General features: G+C 65.3%; 10 protein-coding genes across 10 annotated transcripts in view; 5 read left to right on the plus strand and 5 right to left on the minus strand.

Annotated features, from left to right (window-relative positions):
• The window catches only part of AMSG_09240 (uncharacterized protein), a 1,065-nt gene extending 915 nt beyond the window's left edge, over positions 1-150 (minus strand). The window contains exon 1 of the mRNA XM_013899180.1: positions 34-150. Coding sequence (XP_013754634.1) covers positions 34-136 — 103 coding nt within the window. The 5' untranslated portion in view covers positions 137-150. The remainder of the gene's footprint in view (positions 1-33) is intronic.
• Positions 151-281: 131 nt separating this feature from the next.
• AMSG_09241 (uncharacterized protein) lies at positions 282-1,414 on the plus strand (the record flags this gene model as incomplete). The annotated part of the gene is made up of 2 exons (XM_013899181.1): positions 282-314; positions 494-1,414. The coding sequence occupies 2 exons, from the start codon at positions 282-284 to the stop codon at positions 1,412-1,414; spliced, it is 954 nt and encodes a 317-aa protein (XP_013754635.1).
• A 237-nt stretch (positions 1,415-1,651) lies between these two features.
• AMSG_09242 (zinc-binding dehydrogenase family Oxidoreductase) lies at positions 1,652-3,183 on the plus strand (the record flags this gene model as incomplete). The annotated part of the gene is made up of 2 exons (XM_013899182.1): positions 1,652-1,925; positions 2,151-3,183. 2 exons carry the CDS (start codon positions 1,652-1,654, stop codon positions 3,032-3,034), a joined length of 1,158 nt encoding a protein of 385 aa, XP_013754636.1. The 3' UTR covers positions 3,035-3,183.
• Positions 3,044-4,055, minus strand: AMSG_09243 (solute carrier family 39; the record flags this gene model as incomplete). Its single annotated transcript, XM_013899183.1, has 2 exons — positions 3,044-3,130; positions 3,162-4,055. 2 exons carry the CDS (start codon positions 4,053-4,055, stop codon positions 3,077-3,079), a joined length of 948 nt encoding a protein of 315 aa, XP_013754637.1. The 3' UTR covers positions 3,044-3,076.
• A 503-nt stretch (positions 4,056-4,558) lies between these two features.
• Positions 4,559-6,473, plus strand: AMSG_09244 (uncharacterized protein; the record flags this gene model as incomplete). The annotated part of the gene is made up of 3 exons (XM_013899184.1): positions 4,559-6,040; positions 6,330-6,401; positions 6,468-6,473. Exons 1-3 carry the CDS (start codon positions 4,589-4,591, stop codon positions 6,471-6,473), a joined length of 1,530 nt encoding a protein of 509 aa, XP_013754638.1. The 5' UTR covers positions 4,559-4,588.
• Positions 6,474-7,014: 541 nt separating this feature from the next.
• On the plus strand, positions 7,015-8,556 carry AMSG_09245 (uncharacterized protein; the record flags this gene model as incomplete). Its single annotated transcript, XM_013899185.1, has 1 exon — positions 7,015-8,556. One exon carries the CDS (start codon positions 7,015-7,017, stop codon positions 8,554-8,556), a length of 1,542 nt encoding a protein of 513 aa, XP_013754639.1.
• A 267-nt stretch (positions 8,557-8,823) lies between these two features.
• AMSG_09246 (glucose-6-phosphate dehydrogenase) lies at positions 8,824-10,458 on the plus strand (the record flags this gene model as incomplete). The annotated part of the gene is made up of 2 exons (XM_013899186.1): positions 8,824-8,884; positions 8,906-10,458. 2 exons carry the CDS (start codon positions 8,824-8,826, stop codon positions 10,456-10,458), a joined length of 1,614 nt encoding a protein of 537 aa, XP_013754640.1.
• A 45-nt stretch (positions 10,459-10,503) lies between these two features.
• Positions 10,504-12,670, minus strand: AMSG_09247 (uncharacterized protein; the record flags this gene model as incomplete). The annotated part of the gene is made up of 2 exons (XM_013899187.1): positions 10,504-11,901; positions 12,656-12,670. The coding sequence occupies 2 exons, from the start codon at positions 12,668-12,670 to the stop codon at positions 10,504-10,506; spliced, it is 1,413 nt and encodes a 470-aa protein (XP_013754641.1).
• A 196-nt stretch (positions 12,671-12,866) lies between these two features.
• AMSG_09248 (uncharacterized protein) lies at positions 12,867-14,079 on the minus strand (the record flags this gene model as incomplete). The annotated part of the gene is made up of 2 exons (XM_013899188.1): positions 12,867-13,619; positions 13,984-14,079. The coding sequence occupies 2 exons, from the start codon at positions 14,077-14,079 to the stop codon at positions 12,867-12,869; spliced, it is 849 nt and encodes a 282-aa protein (XP_013754642.1).
• A 200-nt stretch (positions 14,080-14,279) lies between these two features.
• AMSG_09249 (uncharacterized protein) lies at positions 14,280-15,989 on the minus strand. The gene is made up of 3 exons (XM_013899189.1): positions 15,729-15,989; positions 15,239-15,304; positions 14,280-15,144 (listed from the first exon to the last, which is right to left on the minus strand). Exons 1-3 carry the CDS (start codon positions 15,852-15,854, stop codon positions 14,353-14,355), a joined length of 984 nt encoding a protein of 327 aa, XP_013754643.1. The 5' UTR covers positions 15,855-15,989; the 3' UTR covers positions 14,280-14,352.
• Positions 15,990-16,126: the final 137 nt, after the last annotated feature.

The following is a 16,126-nucleotide window of genomic DNA, read 5'->3' on the forward strand; positions in this document are numbered from 1 at the left end:
GGGGGGGGGGGGGGGATGGAGATGGATGCGCACCGGCGTCAAAGGTGGGCGGCTTGTAGCCCTCTGTGGACGTTGCCTGCCATGCCTGCCATGCAGACTGCGGCATCATGTGGTAGATGGTGCTGGGATTGGCCATGGCTGCGGACAGAGTTGAGTGAGTCGGACTGTGGACAGAGGGTGTGGCGCACGAGCCGGGCGCACGAGCCGGGCGTACGAGTTGGGCGTACGAGCCAGGCGTACGAGCATGGCGTATCCAAGTGCGGAACACTCTGATTGCCCCGATGGCCCGCCCCGAGGACCCGCCCCGATCGGTTGTCCCCATCTCCATGGCCACCACCACCACCACCACCACCACCACCACCACCACCACCACCACCACCACCACCACCACCACCACCACCACCACCACCACCACCACCACCACCACCACCCCACGCCCCCGCACCTCTTTGCCATGGCAAGCGAGCCGCCCGCATTCAGCTACTTCCTCCAGTCCGATACCCTCTCCTGTGCAGACGGAGTCTCTGTCCCGGTCACCGCCCTTGCCGAGCTGACACCTGTGCCTGCTGCGGCAGTGGCCGAGCAGAGCGTCGCCAAGTCGTCGTCAGACGCCGGGGCGTGGTGGGCCACAGCCGTCCTCCCGCGGAGCACCATCCTCGAGGCCAGATCGCACATCCTTCACAGACTGGCTGTCGCAGGTGTTGTTGATGCTGCCGCAGGTGGCCCGCTGACCGGATCGCTGGCAGCTGGCGCCGACGAAGCCGCCGCAGCTGCCATCATGGCCGATACCGCCGAGACCCTGCCTGTCGCCAACGTTGTCTTTGCTCGCGCGCTCTGGCAGCTCGCTGCCGATGCTCTCGGTGTTGGCATCGACGATGTCGTCGCTCTGCCCGAACGCGAGTACGACATCGGCGCCGTCCCGCGCTGGTCCTTTGAGGGCGGGTGCGCTGCTCCTGGCGAGCCGCAGGCGCCGGCAGACGGTGGGATCCGGATGTGGATCCCACTGGGAAACGTTGCTCCACATCAGGGCGCGGTGCTTGTTGCCGCCGAGCCGGACAACTGCGGCGCTGGCTGGCTCTCAGCCTCGTTCGACATGGGCGATGTCGTCGTCCTCTCCTCAGCCGCCAAGGCCACTCGCGCCGCCAACACCACCGGACGGGCCTGTCTCTCGCTTGTTCTCTGCTTTGCCACCCGCGTCTCGCTCGGTGACGCCCCGCTGATGGTCATCGACGCCGATGTCGCCGCCTCGCTCCTTGACGACGCCATCGCCGCCGCCCGCGCCGCCGCCGCTGCCGACCTCTCCTCTGACGACGACCTCCCCGTTCGCCCTGGTGACTTTTCCTCCTCTGACGACGATACCCCGCTCATCGCACCGGGCTCAGCCATGTCCGGCGCACGAAGGCTGTTCGAGTGATCGGCCGCCACCACCGCCGACCCACCGCCATCGCCACCGCCATCGCCTTCAATCCGATCCGCACCTGCCCTAAACACCCCCCTCGCCCCCCTCGCCGCAGACCCGGTCCCTGTGGCCCCTCCCTTCACCGCCGTCTAGCTTCGGCACCGACATCTGCATCGCAGCGGCAGTGGTGCCGACTCGCGGCACAGGCACACGGACGAGGAGAACGACCACGACCACCACCCCTCCAGCACCATGGCGGACAAGATGCGGAGTGTGTGGCGGTGTGCGGCAGCAGGCTCTATTGACAACGTCGAGCTGGTGGACGAGCCGCTGGAGGCTCTGCGTCCGGGCGAGGTCCGTGTCCGAGTCACCGCTGTCGGCTGCAACTTTGCCGATGTCTTTGCCATGCAGGGCCTGTACTCGGCCACGCCCGAGGGCGCCTTCATCCCTGGCCTGGAGATCGCCGGCGTGGTTGAGGCCCTCTACTCTCCTTCCGAGCCGGCGAGCAAGCCCATCGCTGCAAATGGTGGCAATGATGACGATGATGGTGACAATGGCAGTGGCCATGAGCCCGGTCATGAGGTGGTGTGGAGCCGGGGCGTGGCCGACTTTCGCACCATCGGCTCCATCACCACCACCCTGCCGGCACAGCCGGTAGAGGCGGCGAGCTTGAAGCGAAAGCGCGCAACGAGCGCTGGTGAGCGTAGTACAAGCAAGCGGCAGAAGGCGCTGGCGGGTGGTGCCGTTGCAGCCGCTGCTGGGGTTGGGCACGATCTGGCGGTCGGCGACAGCGTCATGGGCGTCGTCCGGTTCGGCGGCTACGCGTCGTATGTCAACGTCGAGGCGCAGCGGCTGCAGCGGCTGCCGGTCGGGTGGGAGGCGAAGCACGGGGCAGCGTTCCCGGTCCAGGCCTTGACCGCCTTCTACGGCCTGGTCGAGATCGGCGGTATGCGGCTGCCGGGCACCGAGGGACTGGCGGCGTCGCTCCCTCAAAAGTCGGTCCTCATCCACTCGATGGCCGGCGGCGTAGGCCTTGCGGCACTGCAGGTCTGCCTTGCTCTCGGCGCGCCGTGCGTGGGCACGGTTGGCGCGGCTTGGAAGAAGGACTGGCTCCTCGATGCGTATCCTCAGCTCGCGCCGGAGCAGATCATTGTCCGAACCTCGCCGGGCGCTTTCGAACGGCAGCTCGACTCGGCGCTGCGGAGCAAAGAAGTTTGCCGTGCAGCAGGCGTCGACATTGTCTTTGACGCCATTGCCGGGCCGTGGACCAAGCCGGCAATGGCCAAGCTGGCCCCGATGGGGCGGTACGTCATCTTTGGCGCAGCCTCGTTTACGCCCTTGGGCCCCACGCCGTCGTACCTCAGCCTCGGGCTCAAGTACCTGACGCGGCCTACCATCGATCCGATGGAACTCATCTCGTCGAACCATGCAGTCATGGGCTTCAATCTCATCTGGCTCTGGTCGCAGCTCGAGTACCTCTCTGCGGTCAAGGACGCCATGATGGAGCACGTGCCCTGGCGGGCGCCGAAAGTCACTACCTATCCGTTTGCGGACATGAAGGCCGCAATCGCTAAGTTTCAGGCTGGCAAGACGGTCGGCAAGGTGGTGCTCGAGCCGGTGCATCCCGAGCTCTAACGCGAGGGGGCCTTCCTCATCCAAGCCCCACATCGAGCGACATCATGACGACAAAGCCGGCGATGGCGCCCCACGACGCGAGCCGGGCGTTGCCGGCTGATGCAGCCTCGATGACAATGTCGTCGACAACAACAAAGATCATGGCCCCGGCAGCAAAGGCGAGCGCGTACGGCAGAATCGCCTGTGAGAGGATGTAGGCAAAAGCGCCGAGGAGGCCAAAGACTGGCTCGACCATGCCCGACGCCTGGCCCCAGAAGAAAGCCCGCCACGGCGACATGCCGGCCCGGAGGAGCGGGAGCGAGACCGCCAGCCCCTCAGGCCAGTTCTGGATGCCGATGCCGAGCGCGAGCGACTGCGCCGACGCCAGCGTCGCTTTGGGCGATCTCCCCACCGCCGCAAATCCCACACCAACCGCCATGCCCTCGGGCGCGTTGTGGGCCGTGATGGCGATGAGCAGCAGCAGAGTCCTCCGCCAGGACGCACTAGCCGCAGAACGTGCATCAGCCGCTGCTGTCACTCTCGCCACTTGGCCATGGCCATCGCTTTGCTTCTTGCCTGCCCGACTCCGAACCGATGAAGCCGACGAGCTTCGCGAGACTGCTGACGAGACGCCCTCGCCGGCACCGAGGCCAGCATCAGCATCGGCATCAGCACTAGCATTGTGGTCATCGTGGCCGGTCGGAGCCAGCAGGCCGTCTGGGAGGACAGCATCGACCGCAGCGACAAAGGCAGCGCCGAGTGTGAAGCCGATGGCGACGGGAACAAAGGCAAACGCGCCGTCTTGACCATATGCACCAGACTCTTCCGCCAGTTCGATGGCCGGGGCCAGGAGCGACCAGAAGGAGGCGGCGATCATGACGCCGGCAGCAAAGCCCAGGCCGACGTCGAGGACCTTGCGGAGAGTGGCCTGTGGAGCCGAGGCCGGGACGGCAAAGACCACCGCTGCGCCGAACGCCGTCAAGCCCCACGTGAGAAGCGTGCCAAGCAGTGCCTGTGTCACAGGGTGCGCGCCTTCGATCATGCCGGTAGAGGTGAGTGAGGTGGTCCCCCCGTGGCGGTCGACTGTGGCGGTGGTCGCGGCGGGTGCGGACACCGCGCCAAGGCCAAGACAGCTGGCTGAGCCGACTTCAAACGATCGCCCTACCTGTTGCCTGCCATGGACCACCCCTTCCACTCCACCTTGTATCCCCCCCCCCCCCCCCCCACCACCACTCATCGCCATGGATCGCCCTACTACAGCCTGCTGACTGCCACCGATGATAGCCTGATGTGGCGCGCAAGTCGCCATCGGGCAGTCTCCACACTCCCCTGCTGATCGCCATCGAGCACCCCCCCCCTACCCCTTACCCCCCCCCCCGGTCATCGCCATGGATCGCCCGTCCTACTACAGCCTGCTGACAGCCATCGATTGGGTCGGATGCACGGCTGGGGCTGTCGGGCGGTGGTGGCACATGACAGCAGCAGGCGAGCAGAGGGGACCTGGTCGGGAACACGGCAGACTGCACTGGAGCAGACCAAGGAGGCGGGCGGCAGGGGAGTGGCACCAGACAGAGCATGCACAACGTGTTTGGAGCCGGTGACTCGCTGTTTGCCTCGGACTCGGGCGAGGGCAGCGGTGGCGGAGATGTGGATGATGTGTTTGGCGAGTTTGTGGCCAAGCGGAGGGCGAGGAAGAGCAAGACGGCCGAGGCCGTGGCCAAGCGTGGTGGTGCAGGCAAGGGCAAGGCGGCTGGTGGGAAGAAGGCTAAGACACGGCCTGCCAAGGGCTTGTTTGCTGACCTGGGCCCAGACGGCGACACGGCGGACGCTATCGATGATGTTTTGTTTGGCGGCGCACATGGTGGGCTCGACGACGGGGATGGCATCGACGACTCGCCCGGTGGTCTGTTTGCGCCTGCGGCTGGCGCAGGCCTTGCTGGTGCAAGTGATGATGGGGATCGCGACCTTCCCACCGATCCGGTCGAGCGGCGGAAGGAGCTGCGGAGGCGCAAGGCCGAGCGCGATCGCATCAAGGCCGAAGAGGAGGCCAAAGAGATCGAGAAGGGTCGCCTGGCGCGGAAGAAGAAGCGGGATGCAGCTGCAGCAAAGCGCAAGGCTGAGGCGGCGGCCGTGGCTGCTGCGGCTGCCGCTGAGGCGGCCGAGGCCACTAAGAACATGTCTGCCCGCGAGAGGCTGGCCCAGGCCAAGGCTGCCCGCGAAGATGAGGCCACTGCGCCTGCCGACGAGGCTGACGACCTCATTGCGGACGTGCTGGGCAAGAAAAGCTCGCTTGCCGACAAGCCAAGCTCCAAGTCGAGCTCCAAGAAGCGTGCTGGGCTGATGGACCCGGCCGAGCGGGCCGAGGCGAGGCGGGAGCGGGCGGCGTCCAAGCGGGCCGGGCTGCGGGTGCGGTCGGACTCGTCGTCCGACTCGTCATCATCGGTCTCATCGGCCGTCATCGAGGCCCGCGCAGCCGAAATGGCGGCCAAGGCCAAGGCCAAAGCCAAGGCCAAGGCCAAGGAGAAGGCTGCCAGAGCTAAGGCCAAGGCCAAGGAGAAGGCTGCCAGAGCCAAAGCCAAGGCCAAGGCTGCCAAGGCCGAGGCCAAGGCTGCGCGAGCGCGGGCGAAGGAGGCCGAGCGCCGCGCCGCCCGCATCGGCCACGTTGTTCACGAGTCGGAGAGAAGGTCGCGGGCCAGGGGCAAGCGGATCCGTGGCTCGCAAATGCGCGACGACCCGGGCTCGGTCTCGTCGGGCGAGGAGGCCAAGGCTTCGATCCGCGACCGGGTGCGGGCCAAGCGCGAAGCGCGCCGCCGCGCTGCAGGTGTCCAATCTACAGGCGGAAGCGAGCGCGAGGCAGGCAAGACCAAGGCCAAAGCCAAGGCCAAGGCCAAGGCTGATATCCCCTGGCCACCGTCGTCTGTCCCGTATGTCCGCATCGACGCCGACGGTGAGCGGCTGCCCAAGCACTGGCGGATGGGCATTGATCCTGCGACTGGACAGGAGTTCTACTTTCAGACCAAGACGCTTGTACGGACTAAGCGCCGGCCGATCCGTATGTACGATGCGTGAATGAGTGAATGCCCGGTCCCCGGAGCGCATGGACCAGCCCGTGATGAGCACGGCGTGACAGGCGAGCGAGAGATGGAGCGGAAGTGGAGTGCGAGAGGCCAGACTCATCGCTCTGTAGCTCTAGGCGGAGACCGAGCCAGCCGAGGTCCCATCCCCCCCCCCCCCCCGCCCCTCCTCGCCCTCCCTCCCTCCCTCCCTCCCTCCCTAGTGTGTGGTGCTGGACAGCTGTGGTGGCATGGCTATGCAGGCGCCCGAGGTGCCTCGAGGGACGCAGGTCTCGGGGACGGAACAGACCCACATTGGGAAGAAGCTGAAGACCGTACGCACCGAGGAGAGGAGGTAGGCAGAGGGGGAGGGGGGGGGGGGGGGGAGGGGGTACTCACAGGATTGACCTGGGGGGTCCTTGTCCTCGTCGTTGTTGTTGGCCTGGCTGTGGTCGGTCTTCCTGCTCGTCGTCCTCGTCGTCGTCGTCGTCGTCATGGTCGTCATGCGTGTGCGTTTGATGCCTGTGACTGCGGTCTTGGTCGTCGTCCTCATCGTTCTCAACGTTCTCATCGTCTTTGTCTTCAACTTTCTCGTTGTCCTTGCACATTGGGTCGCTATCATCGCCGCCCGTGATCGTGGTCGTGATCGTGATCGTGATCGTGCCTGGTCGCGACTCGGCCGCAACACAGTTGTACGTGCTCGAGGTTGAGACCGACCGTGGCGTCATCCGCCGCAAGTACCGCTACTCTGAGTTCCACGCGCTGTACAACGCGCTAAAGGACAAGAACATCCCGGGCTTTCCTTCGAGCTTCCCGTCAAAGAAGGTGTTCCACTCGGCAAAGACGCTCGAGCGCCGCCGCATCGGCTTCCAGCGGTTCATTGCCCAGCTGCTCTCGCTGCCGGACATACTGCTTCACGACGAGTTACGCTCGTTCCTCGGCCTTCGGATGGTGAATCCGGGCGAGCCGCCGTCGCCGACCAAGCCTTCGCCCGAGGGCAAGCATCGGTCGAGCCGGCTCGCCACCGGCTCGCCCAAGTTCCGCAGCAAGCGCAGGGACGACGGTGCGGCTTCGTCCGACTCGGCCTCATCGTCGTCGGCAGCGACCGGGCGGCCCAAGGTCCCGGCGCGGTCGCGTGCCCCCTCGATCTCGTTCTCGGGTGATGAGGGCGGTGGATCGTCTGCCAGCGGCATGCCGCGTGCCCGCGGCTGGTCCGCGCTCGAGGACGACCTCGGTGCCATCGAGGCCGGTGTGGCAGTGGTTCAGGCCAAGCGCGCGGCGATGGCGCCGCCGCCGCCGCCGACCTCGGCCCGCGCCTCGCGCGCTATCTCGCCCGCGTTCATCGCTGACCTCGACACGCAGCTTTCGGTGGGCTGTGCCCCGCCGTCGCCTGACGCCGCACTCCTGGCCTCGCGCGCGCTGCTCGCCGACCTCCTCGACGACGCCGCCGGCGACGACGAGTTCCTTGACATGACCGACCCATCGTCGTTTGACTTTACCTCAGACGACGAGGGCTCGCTCCTCGGCCTCGACACCGACTGGTCGGGCATCGGCCACGAGCTCAACATCTCGGCGACGTCGCCGCTGGTGCTCTCAAGCGACGACGCCGAGTCGCAACACGGCCCTGTCCCGCATCTTGCTTCCGATGCCGATGCCTACGAGGCCTTGCTGCATGAGGTCCCACTGCCGGCCGAAGCCGACCCCAAGGGCGTGCTGGACCTCGTCACCGCTTTTGCCGACTTTGCCGCATGGCCCAACGCCAACTCGGCCATTACCGAGGAGTTTGGCAAGATTCCGCGCGACTTGCAGTCGCTGCATGGACTCAAGGGCGCGCTGGAGGACAACGAGGAGTGTCTCCCGCCCGAGCTCGAACCGCAGCTAGCGGCCTTCCTTGCCGACGTCGCCTTCCGCACCCCAGCAGACGTCGCGGCGTGGCGGGCCGAGCAGGGGCTGGCACCGTCTGCGTCACCGCCTCGCCGCCGCCGCGCCTCGTCCATTCTACGCTCCTCGATCGTCACCTCGCTCCACCGCTACATCGGAGCCTTTCAGGCGGCATCCAAAGCGCTCGACGTCCACGCCCGCACCGCCTCCCTCGCCTCGGTCCGTGACCTGCTCAAGGTTGTCGTCGAGGCCATCAACGGTGCGGCGGCCTGCCTCGTCGAGCTCGACCACCCGGAGATGATGACCGCCGACGAGCTCAAGGCACCCGCCGCCGCCCTCCTCCGCGCCGCCCGGCCGCTCTTTGACGCCGCAGACGACTACCACGCCGTCACACCGCCGTTCACCGCCGCACACGCCCAGCTCAAGGCCGTCGTCGCCAACCTCGTCGAGGAGGCCAACACCTGGTATGCCGTCGACTCGCTCGCCGTCTCCACCCTCGCTCTTGCCCGTGACGACCTCTCCCCGCACTCGCAGCGGCTCATCGACACTGAGCGCATCACCCGCGTGCGCCTCTTGTCCTCGAGCAAGGCGGCCCTCGTCACCGTGTAGCGCCCCCCCCCCCCCCCCCCCCCCCCGTCGATGAGCCAGTCCGTGGCCATCGGTCATCGGTCGTTGTTCACCCGTTCGCGTGGCCGCAGAAGCTCCGTGGCCATGACGCCACCGCTCGTGATGACGTGACACGTACGCCACCTGAATCAAAAGCGATCGCCCACGCCATACCACCCGACCCGCGGCTGACAAGGACCCCCCCCCCCACACACACACACACACGCACATACACGCATATATATACACACTCGACAGCCAAGACCCAACATGGCAGCAGTGGCAGCCCACGCACTCGAGCTCTCGATGGAGGCAGCTGAGAACGGAACAGGTGGTGGTGGCGGTGGTGGAGGGGGCGACCACAGCTCGCCGGCAGGCACTCCGCGTCCTTCCAAGTTTGCGCCGGCCGAGTTCCGGTCGGCTTCGGTGAGCGTGATTGTTCTGGGCGCATCTGGAGATCTGGCCAAGAAGAAGACACTGCCGGCGCTGTATGGGCTCTTTCTTAGGGGTCTCCTCCCGGCAGAGGCTGCTGTGGTTGGCTACGCGCGATCGGATCTGTCGAGAGCCGACTTTCATGACCGCATCTCGCCCAATCTGGAGAAGGTCGATGGCTCGTCCGACGACTCGCTTGCCGTCTTTCTCGGTCAGTGCCACTACGTTTCCGGTCAGTACGACTCGTCCGAGGACTTTGCCGCTCTTCATGATGAGCTCATCCGCCTCGAGGACGAGGCCGGCGCCAGCGAGTCTGGCGAGGCCCATCGCCTCTTCTATCTCGCTCTCCCGCCCAAGGTCTTTGCCAGCGTCTCGGCCACCTTTGAGCCCGTGGCCATGTCACAGCGTGGATGGAACCGGGTGGTGGTGGAGAAGCCGTTCGGCCGTGACTTGGCGTCGTCGAATGAGCTCGTCGCTGCGCTCGCAGAGACCTTCACCGAGGACCAGCAGTTCCGCATCGACCACTACCTCGGCAAGGAGGCCGCGCTCAACATGGTTGTCTTCCGCTTTGCCAACCTCACCTTCCAGCCGCTGTGGAACCGCAACTACATCTCGACGGTGGAAATCACCTTTAAGGAGCCGTTTGGTACCGAGGGCCGTGGCGGATACTTTGACGAGATCGGCATTGTCCGCGACGTGATGCAGAATCACCTGCTGCAGCTCCTCGCTCTCACCGCCATGGAGCGCCCGATCTCGCTCTCGGCCGAGGACGTGCGCGACGAAAAGGTCAAGGTCCTCCGCTGCATCGAGCCGCTCACCCTCGACGACATCCTCATCGGCCAGTACGTGGCCAACGAGGAGACCGGCAAGCCCGGGTACACCGACGACGACGGCGTGCCCGACGACTCGCGCTGCGCCACTTTTGCCACCGCTGCCTTCAACATCCGCAACGAGCGCTGGGACGGTGTCCCCTTTATCATTCGCTGCGGCAAGGCCCTCAACGAGCGCAAGGCCAACATCCGCATCCAGCTCCGCGACACCCCGGGCCAGCTCTTTGGTGACGCAGCCCGCAACGAGCTCGTCTTCCGCATCCAGCCCTCGGAGGCCATCTACCTCAAGGTCATGGCCAAGAAGCCAGGCCTCGGCGACGAGCTCGTCCAGACCGAGCTCGACCTCACTTACCACTCGCGCTTCCCCTGCGAGACCATTCCCGACGCCTACGAGCGCCTGCTGTACGACGTCCTCCGCGGCGACCGCTCACACTTTGTTCGTGCCGACGAGCTCGAGGCTGCGTGGCGCATCTTTGACGATGTCCTGCACAAGCTCGATGATGGCGCCGTTGAGCCACTGCCGTACGTCTACGGCTCGCGCGGGCCCGACGCAGCCGACGACTTTGTCGCCGCGCGCGGCTACGTTCGCTCCGGCGACTATTCGTGGCAGGCGAGCAGCCAGCAGTCGCCGAGTAAGCTGTAGCCAACACACTTAACGATGCAGACTCCACGCAACAAATGCTGGGGATCACTGCGCCGTAGAACCCGGCCATGGCTCTACAGTTTGCCAGTCGAGCCCGTCGTCGCGCAGCAGCTCCCAGACACAGGCCGGGTGGGCATGTTGTGCGGGGAGCGCGGCGGCACAGAGCGGATCAAGGCCATACCGCTCCAGTGGCGGCAGAAGGGTGCTCGGCTCCGGCAGCGGATCGTACAAGCGGGGCAGCGGGCGCGGGGTGGTGGCGGTGGCGGCGGCGGTAAGGACAGCAGCGACGCAAGCCGAGGTGCGTGCGCTCTGCTCCTCGGCGTGCGCGTTTCGCAGCGCCACGATGTCGGCCGCCTGTGCCTCAAGCACGGTGGCACGGACGGCGGCCGAGCCGCCGCTGTCAAGCGCCGCGAGCTGAGACTCATGCTGGGCGCGGAGATCGGTGATGGCGGCCTCGTGCTCGGTAAGCAGCGCCCGGAGCTCGTCCTGAATCAGGGCCCGGCCGCTTGGCGCGGCCTGGGCAAGTGCCGACGTCGCTGCCACCAGCCGTGCAAAGGCGGTCGCTTCGGCTGCTTGGTACGTCAGGAGTGCCTGCGCCATGCGGAGATGTGCGGCGCGAAGGTCGCAGCGGGCATAGGCCTCGGCAGCAAGTTTGGCGTTCTCGTGGGTAAGCTCCGCCAGACGCGATCGCGACCACTCGCTCAGTGCAGAGTGGAGCGAAAGCCGGGCAGCAGCCTCGGGCGATGCTGCCGGCGCCGTGAGGCTCTCCAGCCACTCGGCATCGCCACCATCGCTGCCAGGTAGCGGCAGAGCATGCCCGGGCGGGTCGACACCAATGAGCTCGGCACGCGTGAGTGCGTGCGCGCAGGCAGCCTTCAGCTTGCTCCGCTGCGTCCCGTGCGCCGCCACAACCGACTCGAGATACTCGGGCATGGCCGCCAGCACCGGATCGCAGCCAAAGCTGGTCACCAAGCCCCGGGTGTACGGCGGGAGCAGCGCCGCGTTGGACCACACGTCCGGTGGCTCGACTGAGACCGGTTCGACCAGGATCCAGCCATCGTCAACACGCCGCATCTGCAGCCTGTCGCCATTGCGCCCGAGCTCAACGTCGACATCGTCCGCGTCGTCCGACTCGTAGCCGTAGCCAGAGCCAAGGCGACGCCACCACGGCGAGGGCGATGACTGCGGCGAGGCCATGGCCACGTCCGACGCCCAGAACTGGTCCAGCACCCGCTGCGATCGGAGCGCGATGCGGTCGGCGCCACCGGACACATCCATAAACGCCGCCCACCCGTCGTCATCGTCGTCTCCTTGGCCATCAAAGGAGCCCACTCGGTCGTCATCAAAGTCGTCCGTGTCGACCTTGTCGTCCATGGCCTCGGCGACAGTCCGGGCAAGCCGAGCCGGGTGGGCGAGGGTGGCGGACGGAGAGTACGCTGGTGACTGCCAGGGGCGTCTACGAGTCGGACTAGTGGTGGTGGTGGTGGTCGAGGGGTATATGCCCCAGCCCGGGCTGGGGCTGGCGTATGGGCTCCAGGTCATGGGTGGGGTCGGGACAGGTGGTGAGCCATGGGAGGTGGTTGGCGGTCGGCGGGCGGCGGTCGGCGGTCGGTCGGTGGTCCAACTCCATCTCGGTGGCTTGAAGGCTTGGGCAGACGATGAGACAGGCAGATCGCTGGATGCCAGCCACTGTAACGAGTGCTTATCTTTGTTGAGGGTGATCATGGTTCGAGTGAGCCGAGTTTGGTGCACAGATGCGTGCAGCGTGGCTACATGACTTGGCAATGGGGGCCCATGTCCCGGTGAGCAGCAGAGATCACCAAAATCCACGTGGCCAGCCCGACACCTGGCAAACGGGCCTTAGCTGGGAAAGGGTCATGGTCCACAATGCTAACCTCTCTCTGGTGGTCCGAAGGATGTGCGATGGTTCTGAGCAGCAACCAGGACAGAGGACGGCCTCTTAGGCTGTACCCCGTCCGTTGTCAACGCCTTTGTCAACGCCTCGATACGCTCGCTTACCCCCCTTTTTTTCGCCCCATCCCTCCTCCTTTCCCCCCCTCTTTCTAAACAAGACCTCCTCCTGCACCCAAGATCCGACGCAACCTTCTTTGGCCGGAGACACTCTATCGTACGGTTGGATAGCTAACAACCTGTACCCCTGCAGGGTGGCGGATCACCCCTACTCGGCCCGGCTCACGCCGGTCCGATCCATGTCTTGTTTTTACCCAAGGTCAGGCCTCTAGTCCAGGCGCATCATGCATGCGACGAGGCAGACAGGTCGGCTTGTGCCTAGTCGGGCCCGAAGAGTCCCTTCCTACGGTCGGGGGCTTCGTTCGACAGGGACACTCCAGTCTACATCATAGAATTGATATGCACTCACCGGCGCAAGTACAGCGATTCAGGTCCAGCTATAGCAGCTTCTTGCGCTTGGGTGGACTCGCGCTTGCCAGCGATGCGGAGGCGCCGCTGAGACTGGGGCGCTTGTTAGACCTGCGGGAGCCTGAGGAGCGGAGCTCGGAGACGATGACGTCCTGCGAGCACTCAAGAACGCGGTAGGCGACGGTTGCGCGGGAGGCGACGGCGTCCTTTGTGGCGGACGGGAGGGCAACGGTGTCGAGCGAGAGCGGCTCGATGGAGGAGCCCATGGCGGTCATCCACTTGGTGGCTGCGTCGACGACGGTGGTGTGGCCGTGCATGGCGACGTCGACGGCGGCCTCAAAGGTGAAGACCTTGTAGCCGTACGAGCCGCTGCGGACGCCGAGGAGCGCCTTGCGCTCGCGTTCGTAGTAGCAGGTGTACTTGAGGGTGAGGTGGATGGAGCCCTCCTCGATGCCGTCTGCAGTGATGGGCAGGTCGGTGTACTCAGCCACAATACCGTTGGACGAGTGGTTGGCGAGCGCATCGCGGAGCGAGACAGCGACAGTGCCGACAATCTTGTTCGAGAGCTTGCCAACCCGCTCGATCGAGATTTCCAGCCAGCGGTTGATGGCGGTGACCGAGAACGTCATCCGCTGGTTCCACTTGGGCAGCATGGTCTTCTCCGAGTTCTCCGACATGTGCGTCTCGTCAAAGTACACCCGGCCCTCTGCCGGAGGCGAGTTGACCGACTTGCCAAGCTTGAGCTTGAACATCTGGATCCTGACCCTATACACGCCCTCCTTCTACAACCTCCCCGTCCGACCAAACCAACAGCCCCGCGTCCATCCGCCCCCCCCCCCCCCCCCCCCCCCCCCACCGTCATCCGCCATCACCATCAGACCAACGCAGCATATTCCCGATCGTCCCCGGTTTGGCGCCCATTGTGCGACACGCGTGCCACCCACCATACCCCCCCCCCATTGAGGCCAAGGCCAAGGCCAAGACCAAGCCCCATACACCCCCCACAAAGCCCATAACCAGCCCATCATACCCACCGCATACCCCCCATCCCCATCCCCAACGTATTCCGCACCACATCCCATGAGTCCCCTCCCCCCCCCCCCCCCTCCCCGCCCCCCTGTCCCCCTTCCCTCCACCTCCACATACCATGACAGCCAGCTTGGCATTGGAGACAAAGATGGAGACATCACCGATCTGCAGATTGTCATGAGAGATGATGGCTGCCTTGCTACTCGAGGCCATGGCGGGTCCACAATCAAGTCAGGTGGTCAGTGCCGAGGAGCCAAGAAGAGCAGACCCCCGCCAAAGACCCGCCCTTGCCGCACGCCACACGCCCGCACGCCACACGCCCGCACGCCACATCTCGACACGCCACATCGCGCCATCACAACACGCTGCGAGTCCCGCACTATCATCGCATGCGATGGAAACCTCTTCTCGCCCCGCACGCCTCGCCTCGTTCATTGCAACGGCTGGAAGTGGAAAGGCCACGATTTCGACTCTCGCGCCGGCTGGCTACCGACGATGGTCGTGGAGCTCGCGGACCTTCTGTTCGTACCGCTGCTCGAGAGCGTACTTGAGCTTGCGAAGCTCCTGCTCGCGCTGCTGGTCGCGCTCGACAAGATCAGCCTCTGCCATGCGGAGGCGGGAGCGGACCTCGTCCTCGCGGACGCGGACATCTTCCTCGAGCTGCATCTCGCGGGCCTTGAGCGCGTTGTACTTGCGACCGTACTCTTCGTCCAAGCTCGCCTTGTACGCGCGCTGCTCGGCCTCGCGGGCTCGGTCGCGCTCCTTGAAGACCTCTGCAGCCTCGTCGAGCTCACGCTCACGGATGCGGAGGGCCTCGACGCGTGCGGCGTGGTCCGACTCGAGGCGGCGCTTGAGCTCGTGCAGCTCCTGCTCGCGCTCACGATCGCGTGAGAGAAGCTCGTCCTGCAGGGCCTGCTTCTGCCGCTCAAAATCAGCCTCCTTGGCCTTGAGCTCGCGCAGCTTGGCGCGATACTTGTTTTCCATCTCGGCATTGATCTCGGCGCGATACAGGTCGCGCTGCCGCTGAAGCTCGACCTCGCGGTTTTTGAGCTCGGCCACTGTCTCGCGGTACTGTGCGTCGACCCGCTCACGGTATGCCAGCTGCTCCGACTCGCGCTCGGCGTCCCGCCGCTGCAGCTCCTCCTTCATCCGCTCGATCTCCTCCTCCCTCCTCCGCACCTCGCCCATCTTGGTCGCATACGCCTCGTCCACCCGCGCCTTGTACTTTTCCACGTCCTCCTCACGGTCCCTGTCGCGCTCTTCAAACTCCTCGGTCATCTACCACCGCCAGGGAGAGGATGTCTAGCGATAAGTCGATCATCAAGCGCCCCCCCCCCCTCCCCTCCCCTCCCCTCCCCCTCCCTCTACGTACCCGGATAAACGTCTCCCACAGGGCGCGATCCCTCGAATGACGCATGTCTGCCAACTGGCTCTCCATCTGTCCTTGCCATCCATCGATGCCGTCAGTCCCGGGTCCCGTCAGTGTCCGTCAGCAAGCCGTTCCGCAGCCATAGCCAGCATCCATGCCCACCAGCACAGGCATGACCCAGACACCCTCCCCTTATCCGCATGAGTACCCACCCTTTTAGGACCCCTCCCCTCTTCTATCTACCTCCACCCACACCATCCATGACTGTGGCTGTACCCGTAGGTGTGTGTGCCTCCTCCCCTCCCTCCCTCCCCGCTCGGGTCACCCGCCCAATGACCGCCAACAGTCAACGGCCGTTGGCCACCAGCACCACCACCAGCACCAGCACCAGCACCACCAGCACCAGCACCACCACCAGTACCACCAGAGATACCACTGGTACCAATACCAGTACAATAGCCTCCCCTCTACCCTACATCTCTGCGCTGCGTACTGCTGAGACTCGCTGGAGATACTCTTCCTGTTCCCGCTCCCATCGCTGCTTGACGTCCATGCTTGCTTTGCTGCACACTGAACAGGAGACAGGAGTTGGTGACTGACCACCACTGATGACCACCATCACCACTGATCACCACCATTGATGACCGCCATCACCACTGACCACCACCACTGACCACTACCACTGACCACCACCATTGATGACCACCATTGATGACCACCACCACTGATGACCACCACTGATGACCACCACTGATGACCACCACCACCACCACTGATGACCACCATCACCACTGACCACCACCACTGATGACTACTGATGACCACCACTGATGACCACCATTGATGACCACCACTGATGACTACTGATGACCCACCATCACCACTGATCGA

This window comes from Thecamonas trahens, assembly GCF_000142905.1.
Source record: "Thecamonas trahens ATCC 50062 unplaced genomic scaffold supercont1.47, whole genome shotgun sequence".
Classification (NCBI taxonomy): Eukaryota; order Apusomonadida; family Apusomonadidae; genus Thecamonas; species Thecamonas trahens.

Coding starts and splice junctions, on each gene's coding strand:
- AMSG_09249 (XM_013899189.1), bottom strand. CDS start 15,854: ATGGTGGTCATCAGTGGTGGTCAGTCACCAACTCCTGTCTCCTGTTCA. Junction 15,305..15,728: donor ATCTCCAGCGAGTCTCAGCA/GTACGCAGCGCA, acceptor TGGCAAGGACAG/ATGGAGAGCCAGTTGGCAGA. Junction 15,145..15,238: donor TGTGGGAGACGTTTATCCGG/GTACGTAGAGGG, acceptor TGGCGGTGGTAG/ATGACCGAGGAGTTTGAAGA.